Raw genomic sequence first — 12,922 nt, forward strand, 5'->3', positions numbered from 1 at the left:
CATTTCATTAATTTCACCTTAATAGAAATGACAGAAAATAGTAACAAGAGGCCCATGGGCCACATCGCTCACCTGAGTCACCTTGGCCCATATCTGAAGACTTTCCATATATATTTGCATGTAAAACCTTAGTCCCTATTATGGCCTTTGCAAACTTGAATCTACATTATGTCAGAAAGCTTTCATGTAAATGTCAACTTCTTTGGCCCAATGGTTCTTGGGAAGAAGATTTTTAAAGCTTTTTTCCTATATTTGTATGTAAAACTTTGACCCCCCCCCCCTCACTTGTGGCCCCATCCTACCCCCGGGGCCATGATTTGAACAAACTTGAATCTGCACTATGTCAGAAAGTTTTCATGTAAAAATCAGCTTTTCTGACTCAGTGGTTCTTGAGAAGAAGATTTTTCCTATATATTTGTATGTAAAACTTTGATCCCCTATTGTGGCCCCATCCAATCCCCGGAGCCCATGATTTGAACAAACTTGAATCTGCATTATGTCAGGAAGCTTTCATGTAAATCTCACCTTTTCTGGCTTAGTGGTTCTTGAGAAGAAGATTTTTAAAGTTTTTTCCTATATATTTGTATGTAAAACTTTGATCCCCTATTGTGGCCCCATCCAACCCCCGGATCCCATGATTTGAACAAACTTGAATCTGCACTATGTCAGAAAGTTTTCATGTAAAAATCAGCTTTTCTGGCTCAGTGGTTCTTGAGAAGATTTTTAAAGATTTTTCCTATATATTTGTATGTAAAACTTTGATCCCCTATTGTGGCCCCATCCAACCCCCGGATCCCATGATTTGAACAAACTTGAATCTGCATTATGTCAGGAAGCTTTCATGTAAATCTCAGCTTTTCTGGCTGAGTGGTTCTTGAGAAGAAGATTTTTAAAGTTTTTTCCTATATATTTGTGTGTAAAACTGTTATCCCCCCTTGGGGCCCCATCCTATCCCCGGGGGCCATGATTTGAGCAAACTTGAATCTGCACTATGTCGTAAAGTTTTCATATAAAAATCAGCTTTTCTGGCTCAATGGTTCTTGAGAAGAAGATTTTTCAAGATTTTTCCTATATATTTGTATGTAAAACTTTGATCCCCTATTGTGGCCCCATCCAACCCCCGGATCCCATGATTTGAACAAACTTGAATCTGCACTATGTCAGAAAGTATTCTTGTAAATATCAGCTTTTCTGACTCCGTGGTTATTGAGAAAAAGATTTTAACTATATATTTGTATGTAAAACTTTGATCCTCCTTGTGTTTCCATCCTACCCCTGGGGGCCATGATTTGAACAAACTTGAATCTACACTATGTCAGAAAGTTTTCATGTAAAAATCAGCTTTCCTGGCTCAGTGGTTCTTGAGAAGAAGATTTTTAAAGATTTTTCCTATATATTTGTATGTAAAACTTTGATCCCCTATTGTGGCCCCATCCAACCCCCGGGGCCCATGATTTGAACAAACTTGAATCTGCATTATGTCAGGAAGCTTTCATGTAAATCTCACCTTTTCTGGCTTAGTGGTTCTTGAGAAGAAGATTTTAAATTTTTTCCCTATATATTTGTGTGCAAAACTGTGATCCCCCTTGGGGCCCCATCCTATCCCCGGGGGCCATGATTTGAACAAACTTGAATCTGCACTATGTCGTAAAGTTTTCATATAAAAATCAGCTTTTCTGGCTCAATGGTTCTTGAGAAGATTTTTTAAAGATTTTTCCTATATATTTGTATGTAAAACTTTGATCCCCTATTGTGGCCCCATCCAACCCCCGGGGGCCATGATTTGAACAAAATTGAATCTGCATTATGTCAGGAAGCTTTCATGTAAATCTCAGCTTATCTGGCTGAGTGGTTCTTGAGAAGATTTTTAAATGACCCCATCCTATTTTTGCATTTTTGTGATTATCTCCCCTTTGAAAGGGACATGGCCTTTCATTTGAACAAACTTGAAAGCCCTCCACCCAAGGGTGCTTTTGGTCATGTTTGGTTGAAATTGGCCCAATGGTTCTGGAGAAGAAGTCGAAAATGTGAAAAGTTTAACAGACAGACGACGGACGTAAAGCGATCAGAAAAGCTCACTTGAGCTTTCAGCTCAGGTGAGCTAAAAATGACTACATAAGAGACACATTTCAAATCCTGAAAAATCTGTAAAACCCAGGAGCTTCTGGTGGCTTCGCTCCCAAGGCCCCCACCACTGGCGGCCCCCAGACCCCTGCCTCATAAAGTTGAGCCCCCTAACCACAAATCCTGGATCCGCCCCTGTTATGTCCCTTTGTTGTCATCTTTTGGAAAAACCCATGTAATTCTCACAGCAAACTCTGTAACTACCTGTTTTATAACTCCTCTTAAAGCAGTCAAATTATATCGAGAGATATGCATATACAAAATTACAAACTACAGCTGGACAAGTAGATTGTTATTTTTCTTCATTGTACAATGAACAAATTATTTCATGCTACTGATTTTAAATATTGAGCGTATACAATCCATAAATTCGTGTTTATAAGCAAAACCTACGCTCTATAATCTATAAGTTCCGCGTTGATTCGCGAAAGTTTCGCGTTATAAACTGAAAATTATGCGTTAATTCGCGAAAGTTACGCAGTTTCGCTAAAAAAAAATTTCAGCTACGAAAATTGCTCAATGGGCTTTCGTAAAAACTAGTTCCTGAAGACGAAATTTTTTAAGAAAAAGGAATGTGGTTTTGTATATGAAACATACATAAAGAAACACATTCTTTAGGAACTGACTTTTGGCATAGAAGACGCATCGAGAAGAGCGGTGGAAAAGCAATTCAGTGCAGCAGTCTTGTGGTACTGTAATAATAACCTTGTGTGTGTTCCATACATTTACCGTCATTTCTATTTTTATCTGATTAATTTACAGCATCACGTAAGGTAGGACACTCTCATAACAAAACTATTTTGGGGGAATTTAAATTATATCTTTACGTGTAGATTACATGTACATAATTACATGCAAAATGTTTACAAACATATTGATGTATAACCAAATCGACTGTCTTGGAGCCGTTTCCGCTAAATAGCAAGCTCTGGCTCAAGTCATGTATATTGATATTACGTAAAACTAGTACAGCTAGTTCGGTCTTTTTTCTGTATTTTTCTGTTATAATTTAATATGTTGAACGAAACCGTATCAATTTCGATATAATACAAAGTCCCTTCCTCTTCCCGTCTTTTATTAAAGTAATATTCGTACGAATTTGTACGGTAGCTTGACCGGAACATAAGCAGTACTGGATTTGGTCGGAATTGTCTCTGTCTTTTGTTGTGTGGTTTTTTTTAAATTTAATTTTACTTTTGTTTGTTTGTTTGTTGTATTTATTTGTTTGTAAGTTCACTGATGAAGATTGAGACGTTTAAACGTGTTGAAACAGCTTTAATAGTTGACATGCCACAAATTTTGACCTAGATGCATGACGCTTGATTATGGCCGAAGCAGTGAGATTTTTGTTATTTTTATCGCATGAACGTCTAGGGCTCCCTTTTAATTAAGGTCTTACACAAACACTTCGTGAATTTGACTTCTAATGCCGGGCGTTTTGCGAAGGAACAGTCACGGGCTTAAGGATAGGACAAGAAACATTGGTGCAGGCACCAAATTTATGGGCCAGAATTTTTTGGGATGTGCAACAACTAAATATTTTCAGAAAAGGTGTTCCAATAAATTCCTTTGTTTAAAAGCGCGATAAAAAATTACACCGCGAAGGCTGATAAAATTTAAGGTATTCCATGTATAATGAAAATTTTTGAAGGATTTAGATCAACATAAATGTTTATTGTTAAATAATGATGAAAGTGAAGCAGATGAAATTCACATGACTGGTGAATGATTAGAAGTTGACCTTTTTGCACTTAAGACTTTTTGGAAGAGTTGTCTGCCCTTTGTAAAAGCAAGAAAAATCTAATTTTCTAAAAATGTGTGTGGTCAATGATTAATTTTATTTCATATTTTCATTAAGTGAAAGTGTATGTAACTTTGTACCAAGAGATTTGTATGAAAATATAATTTGTTTTTAAAATATTGTAATAAAATATGTTTTTCCCATATACTTCAATGTTAAATTCTAGGTGAAATAAATCAAGCAGTAAACAAAATTTTGAAAATTCCTATAGTGGATTATTTTTATTTGATGAACCCTTCAAAATGATACCATGATTACAAAAATTCCACCATCCATTTCTTAGATATGAAATATGGTCATTATACATTGAATACCTTAAGAGAAATTTTATGGAGCGCCAAATTAACATAAACTCAAATAATTGAAGATATCTTCAATTATTTGAAGATATCATCAATTCATTTGATGCGCGCAACAATTGAATTAAAGATCTCTTCAAATAATTAATGATATCTTCAATTCTGAATTATTGCGCGCATTAAATGAATTGATGATAGCATTAATTCTTCTGCTGAATTGATGCGCGCTTTAATTGAATTAATGATCTCTTCAAATGAATTAATGATATCAACAACTGAATTGATGCGCGCTACAATTCAATTGAAGAGAGCAATAATTGATATAATGCGCGCATTAAATCCTTTGATGAGAGCAATAATTGAATTGATGCGCGCATTAATTCATTTGATGAGAGCAATAATGGATTTAATGCGGGCATTAATTCAATTATTTCTCTCTTTAATTGAGTTAATGATATCTTTAATTGATTTGAAGAGAGCAATAATTCTTTTAGAGAGATCAACTAAATAATTAAAGATATCTTCAATTCAACATATCCACAATTGAATTAATGATCTCTTTAATTGAATTGTTGCTCTCTTTAAAAAATTGATGCGCGCATTCATTCCTTATACAAAAGCATTGTAAATAATTAAAGATATTTTCAATTGAATTAAAGAGATCATCAAACTATTTATACCGAGCTCTAAATCAATTATTGCGAGCAATATTTCTACGAAATTAATGCTCTCATCAATTGAATTGAAGAGAGCAATAATTGAATTAATGCGCGCATCAAATCTATTATTGCTCTCATTAATTCAATTGATGCTCTCATCAATTGAATTGAAGAGAGCAATAATTGAATTAATGCGCACATTAAATCAATTATTGCTCTCATTAATTCAATTGATGCGCGCATTAATTCAATTGATGAGAGCAATAATTGAATTGAAGCGCGCATTAATTCATTTCATGAGAGCAATAATTGATTTAATGCGCGCATTAATTCAATTAAAGAGAGCAATAATTGAATTGATGATATCTTCAAATAATTGAAGATATCTTCAATTATTTGAGTATATGTTAATTTGGCGCTCCATAAAATTTTGATCAAATCCAGCGATGAACGAATTAAGGGAGAGAAGAAAAAATCGTTAAAGGGGAATGATTACGATTTGAGCTGAACATTTTCAAATATACAACCGGTAAATAAGATAATTCGCTCATGAATGAATTCAAACTTTCTGTAATATGATTATTTTTTTGGTCGGACAAATAATTATAATTTATTGCTTTCTTGATAGGCCCTTATCTTCGAATTCTCTAGTCATTGGTCCAGGAGAGCGGCATGTTAGAAGCTTAACTTCAAACCCTTTGCTAGTAAAAATGGTATAGGGTCTAGCGATTTTTATCCCACAAAATTTAAATGATGAATTTATGTGGCCCTAAATCTGAACAACCCAGTAAGTTTTCTAGCCCCAACTTGAAACACACACTGTTATTGGGGTTTTTTTTTGGGGGGGGGGGGGGGTTCTTCAAAAAATCTCAGAAAAAATACCCCACTCCGTCTATATGGTTATAAATTTTTATTTGGCTATATCAGAAAAAGCTTAGCCTTTATATTGACCTTCTTTTGTGATATCTTCGATCCACCAATTGTTATGCAGTAAAAAGTTGCATTTTGTATTACAAGAGCGCTTGCGTATAATATATTTTATTTCATAAAAAAAAAAATAATAATTCAATCGCCAACATGCTTAAATGTCCCTGTCACACAATCTAGTATTTTTCGTTCATACTGACGATATTTTCAGAAATGTGTTCACAAATGTGTTCATGGAAAAAGTACAAACATATACCAACAAATCGTCCAGGTGACTATGTTTTAGAGGAAAAATAGAATAGATGATAAGGAAGTTGTAATAGGGATATGCAACAAGAAACAAAATTGAAGCTTAGTAAATGCCCCTGAGCACTTACAATCTTCACCAAATCAAAAGATGTTTTCACCCTACAAATACAATATTGAATTTAAGCAATTATTATACAAGAACCTGAAAACTTGCTATGATAATGCCTTTGAAGCGTGCTTTCTGCACACAATTCGATCATAATATCCAGGAAATGGTAACACCGCGTTAAAGTTAATATCCTTCATACCATTTTCAATCTATACAAGAATAAAAGGCATCCTTGATATGTAATTCATACCTTGAAGTGGAAATCGATCAGACCAGCCTGGCGTATGGTCACCCAGATGTACAATAAATGCAGATTACAGTATTCTTCATTTTACAACTCCAAAGTATTTCATTCTAATTCTGTTCAGAAATACCCGATCGACATACAACCATATACATACAAAATTATTTTCTGTATATTGACATCATCATTCATGTATTAAGTTATTAACACATTGAGCGACTTTTCACAGGACGTAGTGATGGCGGAGTGCGGGATTTCTCAGAGATTTGCAGAAACTGGGGTTAAATGCGATAAGAAGCTGCGGATAGTCCACATCTCTGACACGCATATGGAACATGACAGCATTGTTCACACTATTCCGGATGGAGATGTTGTCGTTCATTCGGGCGACTTCAGCAATCGTCGATTCCGGAACTATTTTTTCGATGATCATAGCGACTCCGAAATGCTACAAAAAGTCAACAGATTTTTCATGCAGTTGCCTCACAGATTTAAAATACTTGTGGCGGGAAATCATGATACTTTTTTGACAAAATTCACTGTGGAAGAAATTCAACAAAGTTTACCGGAAGTGATATATTTACAAGACTCCTCTGTAGTTTGTGATGGTGTGAAGTTTTATGGAACTCCGTGGACAATTAAATCAAACAAATTAAAAACTTCCAAAGCCTTTACGGCATCTCCAACTGTTTTACAAGACCGATGGAGAGATGTCGAGAAAGACACAGACGTGTTAATCACACACACGCCTCCTTATGGAATGCTGGACTACTCACGTGCACGAGGAGACAGTCCCCCCAAGGAAGTCTGTCAGTTATGTGATACATCTCACCCCAGAGCCGGCCATGCTGGATGTCGCAGCCTCAGGGAAGCTCTTCTGCAAAACATCAGGTACGTCTATTAGGAACACTTCTGGTTTGCATAAATACGGCACCAACATATAGGCCGCCTAACTAATCCTAACCTTAACCTTAAGAACATACGCGACGTTTCTTTTGAATACATAATTTTTCATTACATTTCAACCCGTCGCAGTAGCTCAGTGGTGGAGCTTGGCGAGGCTTGCCGAGCGAATAAATACACCATATGAACGAGTTGGATAAACCAAAATATCAAAATACGCAATTATTGATGTTCTGTTTATGAAAGGTGATGATAACGAACAGTGATCAATCTCATAACTCCTACATGCAATACAAAATAGATAGTTGGGCAAACACGGACCCTTGGACAAACCAGAGGTGGGATCAGGTGCCTTGAGAGAGTAAGCACCCCCTGTCGACCGGTCAAACCCGCCGTGAGCTCTATAGCCTAATCAGGTAAACGGAGCTATCCGCAGTCAGAATAAGTGTATCTCATAAATCTTCTTTTCGCAATTTTGAGATGATCCCCAATATTTTAGAAACAGTTGATTGAATTTGTTTTGAATTCGGGGCTCAGACGTCGTGTTTATCAGTCATCCTTACGCGGGAAAAATAGTGCGCTTATAATCCATTCATATACAGTACAAAAGGGCATTTTTATAAAGGACACCATGGATGAAAATTGTTTTAGAAGGGATTATAGTTTATAATTTTAATAATGGTTTTGCTATTCCAACAAAGTAACAACTATTGAAATTTGTGGTACTTCACCTATAGCTTATGACGTCTATGAGTAAAACATTCTCGACGGAACGTAAAATATAAAGAAGGCCGTCAAAACATCACGTGATTCGAATGAATTAAAGTGTAACCTCTACTGGGGATTTTTAGCAAATTCTCATTTATACATGTGTTACCATTAGAACTTGCTGCGCTCGCTATAACGTGTCTGATTGATAGTTCCTGGTTTGCAAATTCTACTCTTGTAACGTGCAAGGGAGGTCACTGCCTGTGAACCCCCACGGGCTCGTACCCGTGATAGAAACGGATACCCCTGAAATGCTGCAAATATGTACAATGCGCAGACTTAATCAGTTGTACTGCGCCTATATAGGATATATTGACTAGTAGCTAACAAGTGCACTGGCAGGAAATCCACACATCAGTGCACTTCCACAAGGACAAGTAGGGATGTCCGCACACCTGCTCTTGTGCGGTGATTGGCGGGGATAACAACACACCTGCCACTAAATTAACGGTTCTAATCAGAGACACTGGCAGGGATGTCCCCACACCTGAGCTTGCGCAGCAACAAGCTGAGATGTCCGCACGCTTGTACCTATAATATGCCAATAATATGAGCTCTTAGAAATAGATAATACTGAGTGGAAAATAATCCACAAAATACCTTTCATAATAACAAAAAATAGTAAACTTCAATGATTCTAATACTATTTATAGAATATTTAAAGTATAAACAGAAAATCACAAAACTGTAAAGAGTTCAATCTTAGCACATGTTCTAAATCATTAATACAGGGGAGGCGTGTAGTTACATGTAGTAATTTATCTCCAGTCTCTAGTGTATTACTCTCTCTCTCTCTCTCTCTCTCTCTCTCTCTCTCTCTCTCTCACAAATCGCAGAACACATTGTTACCAACAACAAGTTCTTTTTCATTCTTCGGTTAAGATGACCTCAGTGGTCATTTTGCAATTTTTAGTATTATATAAGTCTATTGTTGTATCCATTCCGCAATGTTCAGGATTAATACAAAGACAATGGGTTTTAAGAGATTAGTTAACTCAAGAATAAACACGTCATCAGTATGTATAGACTTACCCAATTCATTTTCCTATAACATTTTTTGATTTATATTTTTAGCTTAACTGAGCTTTCCTGATCTCCTGTCGTCTGTCTATTCGTCCGTCTGTAAACTTTTTACACTTTTGACTTCTTCTCCAGAACAACTGGGCCAATTTCAATCAAACTTAGCAAAAACCATCTTTGGGTGAAGTGCTTTCAAGTTTGTTCAAATTAATGATCATGTCTTCATCAAAGGGGAAACAATTACAAAAATAGGGTGGGGTCATTTAAAAATGTTCTTCTCAAGAACCACTGAACCAGAAGAGCTGGCATTTACATGAAAGCTTCCTGAGATACTAGTAGTGCAGATTCCAGTCTTTTTTAAATCATGACCCCCGAGGGTAGGATGGGGCTACAACAGGGGATCAAAGTTTTACATACAATTATATAGGGAAAATCTTTAAAAATCTTCTCAAGAACCACTGGGCTCGTAAAGTACAAATTTACATGAAAAATCTTCTTCTCAAGAACCACTGGGCTGGTAAAGTACAAATATACATGAAAGCTTCCTGACATAAACATTAGTGCAGATTCAAGTATGTTAAAATCATGACCCCCGAGGTAGGATGGGGCCACAATAGGGGATCAAAATTTTACATGCAAATATATAGGGAAAATCTTCTTCTCAAGAACCACTGGGCTGGTAAAGTACAAATACACATGACAGCTTCCTGACATAGTGCAATTTCAAGTTTGTTAAAATCATGATCGACCGATGGGACCACAATAGGGGATCAAACTTTTACATACAAATATAAACACTGTAATTATAGAGGAAATCTTTAAAAAATCTTCTCAAGATCCACTGGGCTAGGAAAGTACAAATTTACATGAAAGCTTCCTGACATAGTGCAGATTCAATTTTTTTTAAAAATCATTGGCCCCGGGGATAGGACGGGACCACAATAGGGGATCAAAGTTTTACATGCAAATATATAGGGAAAATCTTTAAAAACCTTCTCAAAAACCACTTGATTTGGGAGCTGTAGGGGACATGTACTGCTATGCAATACTTACATAATGTTTGTTATTTATATATATAATTTGTTTCTTTTTTAAAACGCTGTTAATGCTTTAATATGCATTAAACAGAATATGTTAATTACTGACAAAAGATTACTGAATATAGGTATTACAAACTGTATTTTATAAGTACACATTTCTTTCATTGCAGGCCTAAGATTCATCTATATGGTCATTTACATGGCTCGGCGGGACTAACGAAGCATAATGGTATCACATTTTCCAATGCTGCCTTCGCTGCTAAACGAATGTTTAATGTCATCGACCTGTACCTTGATGTTTAACCCCTGCTGTATAATGTCATTTATCGAAAAAAAAAGTAATGTTTAATGTCAATGACCACTGTCGTCATGTTTAATGTCATTGACCACTGTCGTCATGTTAATGTCAATGGCCACTGTCGTCATGTTTAATGTCAATGAGCACTGTCATCATGTTTAATGTCAATGACCACTGTCGTCATGTTTAATGTCAATGACCACTGTCGCCATGTTTAATGTTAATGGCCACTGACGTCATGTTAATGTCAATGACCACTGTCGTCATGTTTACTGTCATTGACCACTGTCGTCATGTTTAATGTCAATGACCACTGTCGTCATGTTTACTGTCATTGACCACTGTCGTCATGTTTAATGTTAATGACCACTGTCGCCATGTTTAATGTTAATGACCACTGTCGTCATGTTTAATGTCATTGACCACTGTCGTCATGTTTAATGTCATTGACCACTGTCGTCATGTTTAATGTCATTGACCACTGTCGTCATGTTTAATGTCATTGACCACTGTCGTCATGTTTAATGTTAATGGCCACTGACGTCATGTTAATGTCAATGACCATTGTCGTCATGTTTAATGTTTATTACTAGTACTGTGATATTTAATGTTTAATAGTTTAATTCTTATTGTATTCTAGTCTCTGATTGGTAAAATTCAAATTGAGGAACGCAAGTTATTTTTGTATAACCTGGTTTGGTATGGGAACAGCGTTCCTTGACCACCAGCTGCCGGAACTACTTTTTTGTCTCTAAAATTACATCACAGCATGTTTTTGGTCTTCTATGGAATAGAAAGTCAACGTATGCAATAAGATACCTCGGTGGTTTAAGGGGGTACTCTACATCGTCACAATGGCTGACTTCCTTTTAAAACATGAATGAAAATATAAATATCAGCAACATTTGTCTATGCATTTCAAATATCATTGCCTAGCACGTCGACTGCTGAACTGTAAAACGCGGGTTCGAGTCCGACAGGGGTTTTAAAAAAATTTGATTGCTTTCTACGAAAACTGCAATTTTTTTTTATTAAATAGTGTAAATTTGAAAGTTTTCAATTTCAAAACATTGTTGTATATTTCCTCCACTTTGCATCCTTATCAAATTTCTATGGTGCAGCATTCCTCCTTAATACACAGAATGTTTTCCCATTGTCAAGCATGACGTAGAGAATCTACTTGTACGCAAATCATCGTCTCCACTGTGTGAGAATCGAATAAAAGATGAAAACAAAGATATCTGATCGAATTATTAATTTACCGAGTAAGCATTGCCCTGTTCATTTTGAAATAAATTTCTCACTGGGGAAAGCGGGGATTGCTTCAGTGCTTGATCCGCCTTACAACCAATTGTAACTACTGGGCTATTTCCGGTTACGGAAAAGGACGAACGTGATCCGATTGAATGATAATATTCAGGGGCGGATCCAGGAATTGTGGTTACGGGGGCGCCACTTTATGAGGCAGGGCGAAGAGGGCGAAGCCCCCGGAAGCTCCTGGATTTTATAGATTTCATATGGCTTGAAATATGTCTCCTATTTAAGTCATTTGTATATACTACTTTCTATCATTTTTAATATGATGAAATTAGTAAACTGACGCTAATTTTAAGGGTTTTTGGAAAAAATTAAGTTCTCCCAATAAAGTAATTCAAGAAATCAAAAGATTTTGTCATTTATTTCACCAGGAGTGGAAGAAAGTATTGCTTCTTTTGTCGTTTAGTACATTTTTCTAAACACGATACCACGATTTACCTTAAATTTGAAAATTTATGGGGGGGGGGTGTGCCTGCTGCACATAACTTTTTATCAGATGACGTCACCTCACATTGACATGTAGATCAAGTTCTGTTACTTGCTTATACATATTTTCTTGTGTCGGGTTCACCATTAGCGACAACGTGCATGCAAGGGTAAATTTTCATGTATTAGAAATGTTCATGGAATGATATAAAAGTCGCAAATTATTGCATTTTCTGATATTTGTTTTTGAATATTTATATAAATACCACAGATGCAGACATTTGACTTCATTGAGGCATTGCATTGTTTAAAGAAGTTAATATGACTTTATACAGTATAGGGGTTATTAATTAGAATAACACCACTTAGTCATACAGTATAGCGTTATTAGAATTTTAAATGTGATTTTATGTTTAAGTAGTGATACAGTGTTTTCAAAATATCTGTGATATTGAATACAGTGTTATGAAATGTTATGTAATTCCATATAATTTATGTATGAATACAGTGTTTTATATGTTTATGTTATTTCACATATGTATGAGAACAAAGTTTTTAAAAGGGGGTTTAAATAGGATATAGGACAAATCTTCTCAAGAACCACTGGATCAAAAAAGTTTCCTGACACACTAGTAGAGCAGGGCTGCGTTCAAGATCGTAGCAGCTACTTAGGGCTCGGTAGCGCTACAATCTTGAACGATGTGCTAGGCTAGCCTTACGCAGGGATAACAAGCGTTA

At 35.9% G+C, this 12,922-nt stretch overlaps 1 protein-coding gene across 1 annotated transcript; it reads left to right on the forward strand.

Annotated features, from left to right (window-relative positions):
- Positions 1-2,838: 2,838 nt before the first annotated feature.
- Positions 2,839-12,703, forward strand: LOC125671562 (UPF0046 protein C25E10.12-like). Its single transcript, XM_048907350.2, has 3 exons — positions 2,839-2,897; positions 6,642-7,303; positions 10,314-12,703. Exons 2-3 carry the CDS (start codon positions 6,651-6,653, stop codon positions 10,444-10,446), a joined length of 786 nt encoding a protein of 261 aa, XP_048763307.1. The 5' UTR covers positions 2,839-2,897; positions 6,642-6,650; the 3' UTR covers positions 10,447-12,703.
- The last annotated feature ends 219 nt before the right edge of the window (positions 12,704-12,922 follow it).

Source organism: Ostrea edulis, chromosome 1, assembly GCF_947568905.1.
Source record: "Ostrea edulis chromosome 1, xbOstEdul1.1, whole genome shotgun sequence".
Classification (NCBI taxonomy): Eukaryota; Metazoa; Mollusca; class Bivalvia; order Ostreida; family Ostreidae; genus Ostrea; species Ostrea edulis.

Bases quoted from the DNA above. Each gene is read 5' to 3' on its own strand.
- LOC125671562 (XM_048907350.2), top strand. From the start codon at position 6,651: ATGGCGGAGTGCGGGATTTCTCAGAGATTTGCAGAAACTGGGGTTAAA. The intron at 7,304-10,313 runs GTACGTCTATTA...CTTTCATTGCAG, and splicing joins GCTCTTCTGCAAAACATCAG to GCCTAAGATTCATCTATATG.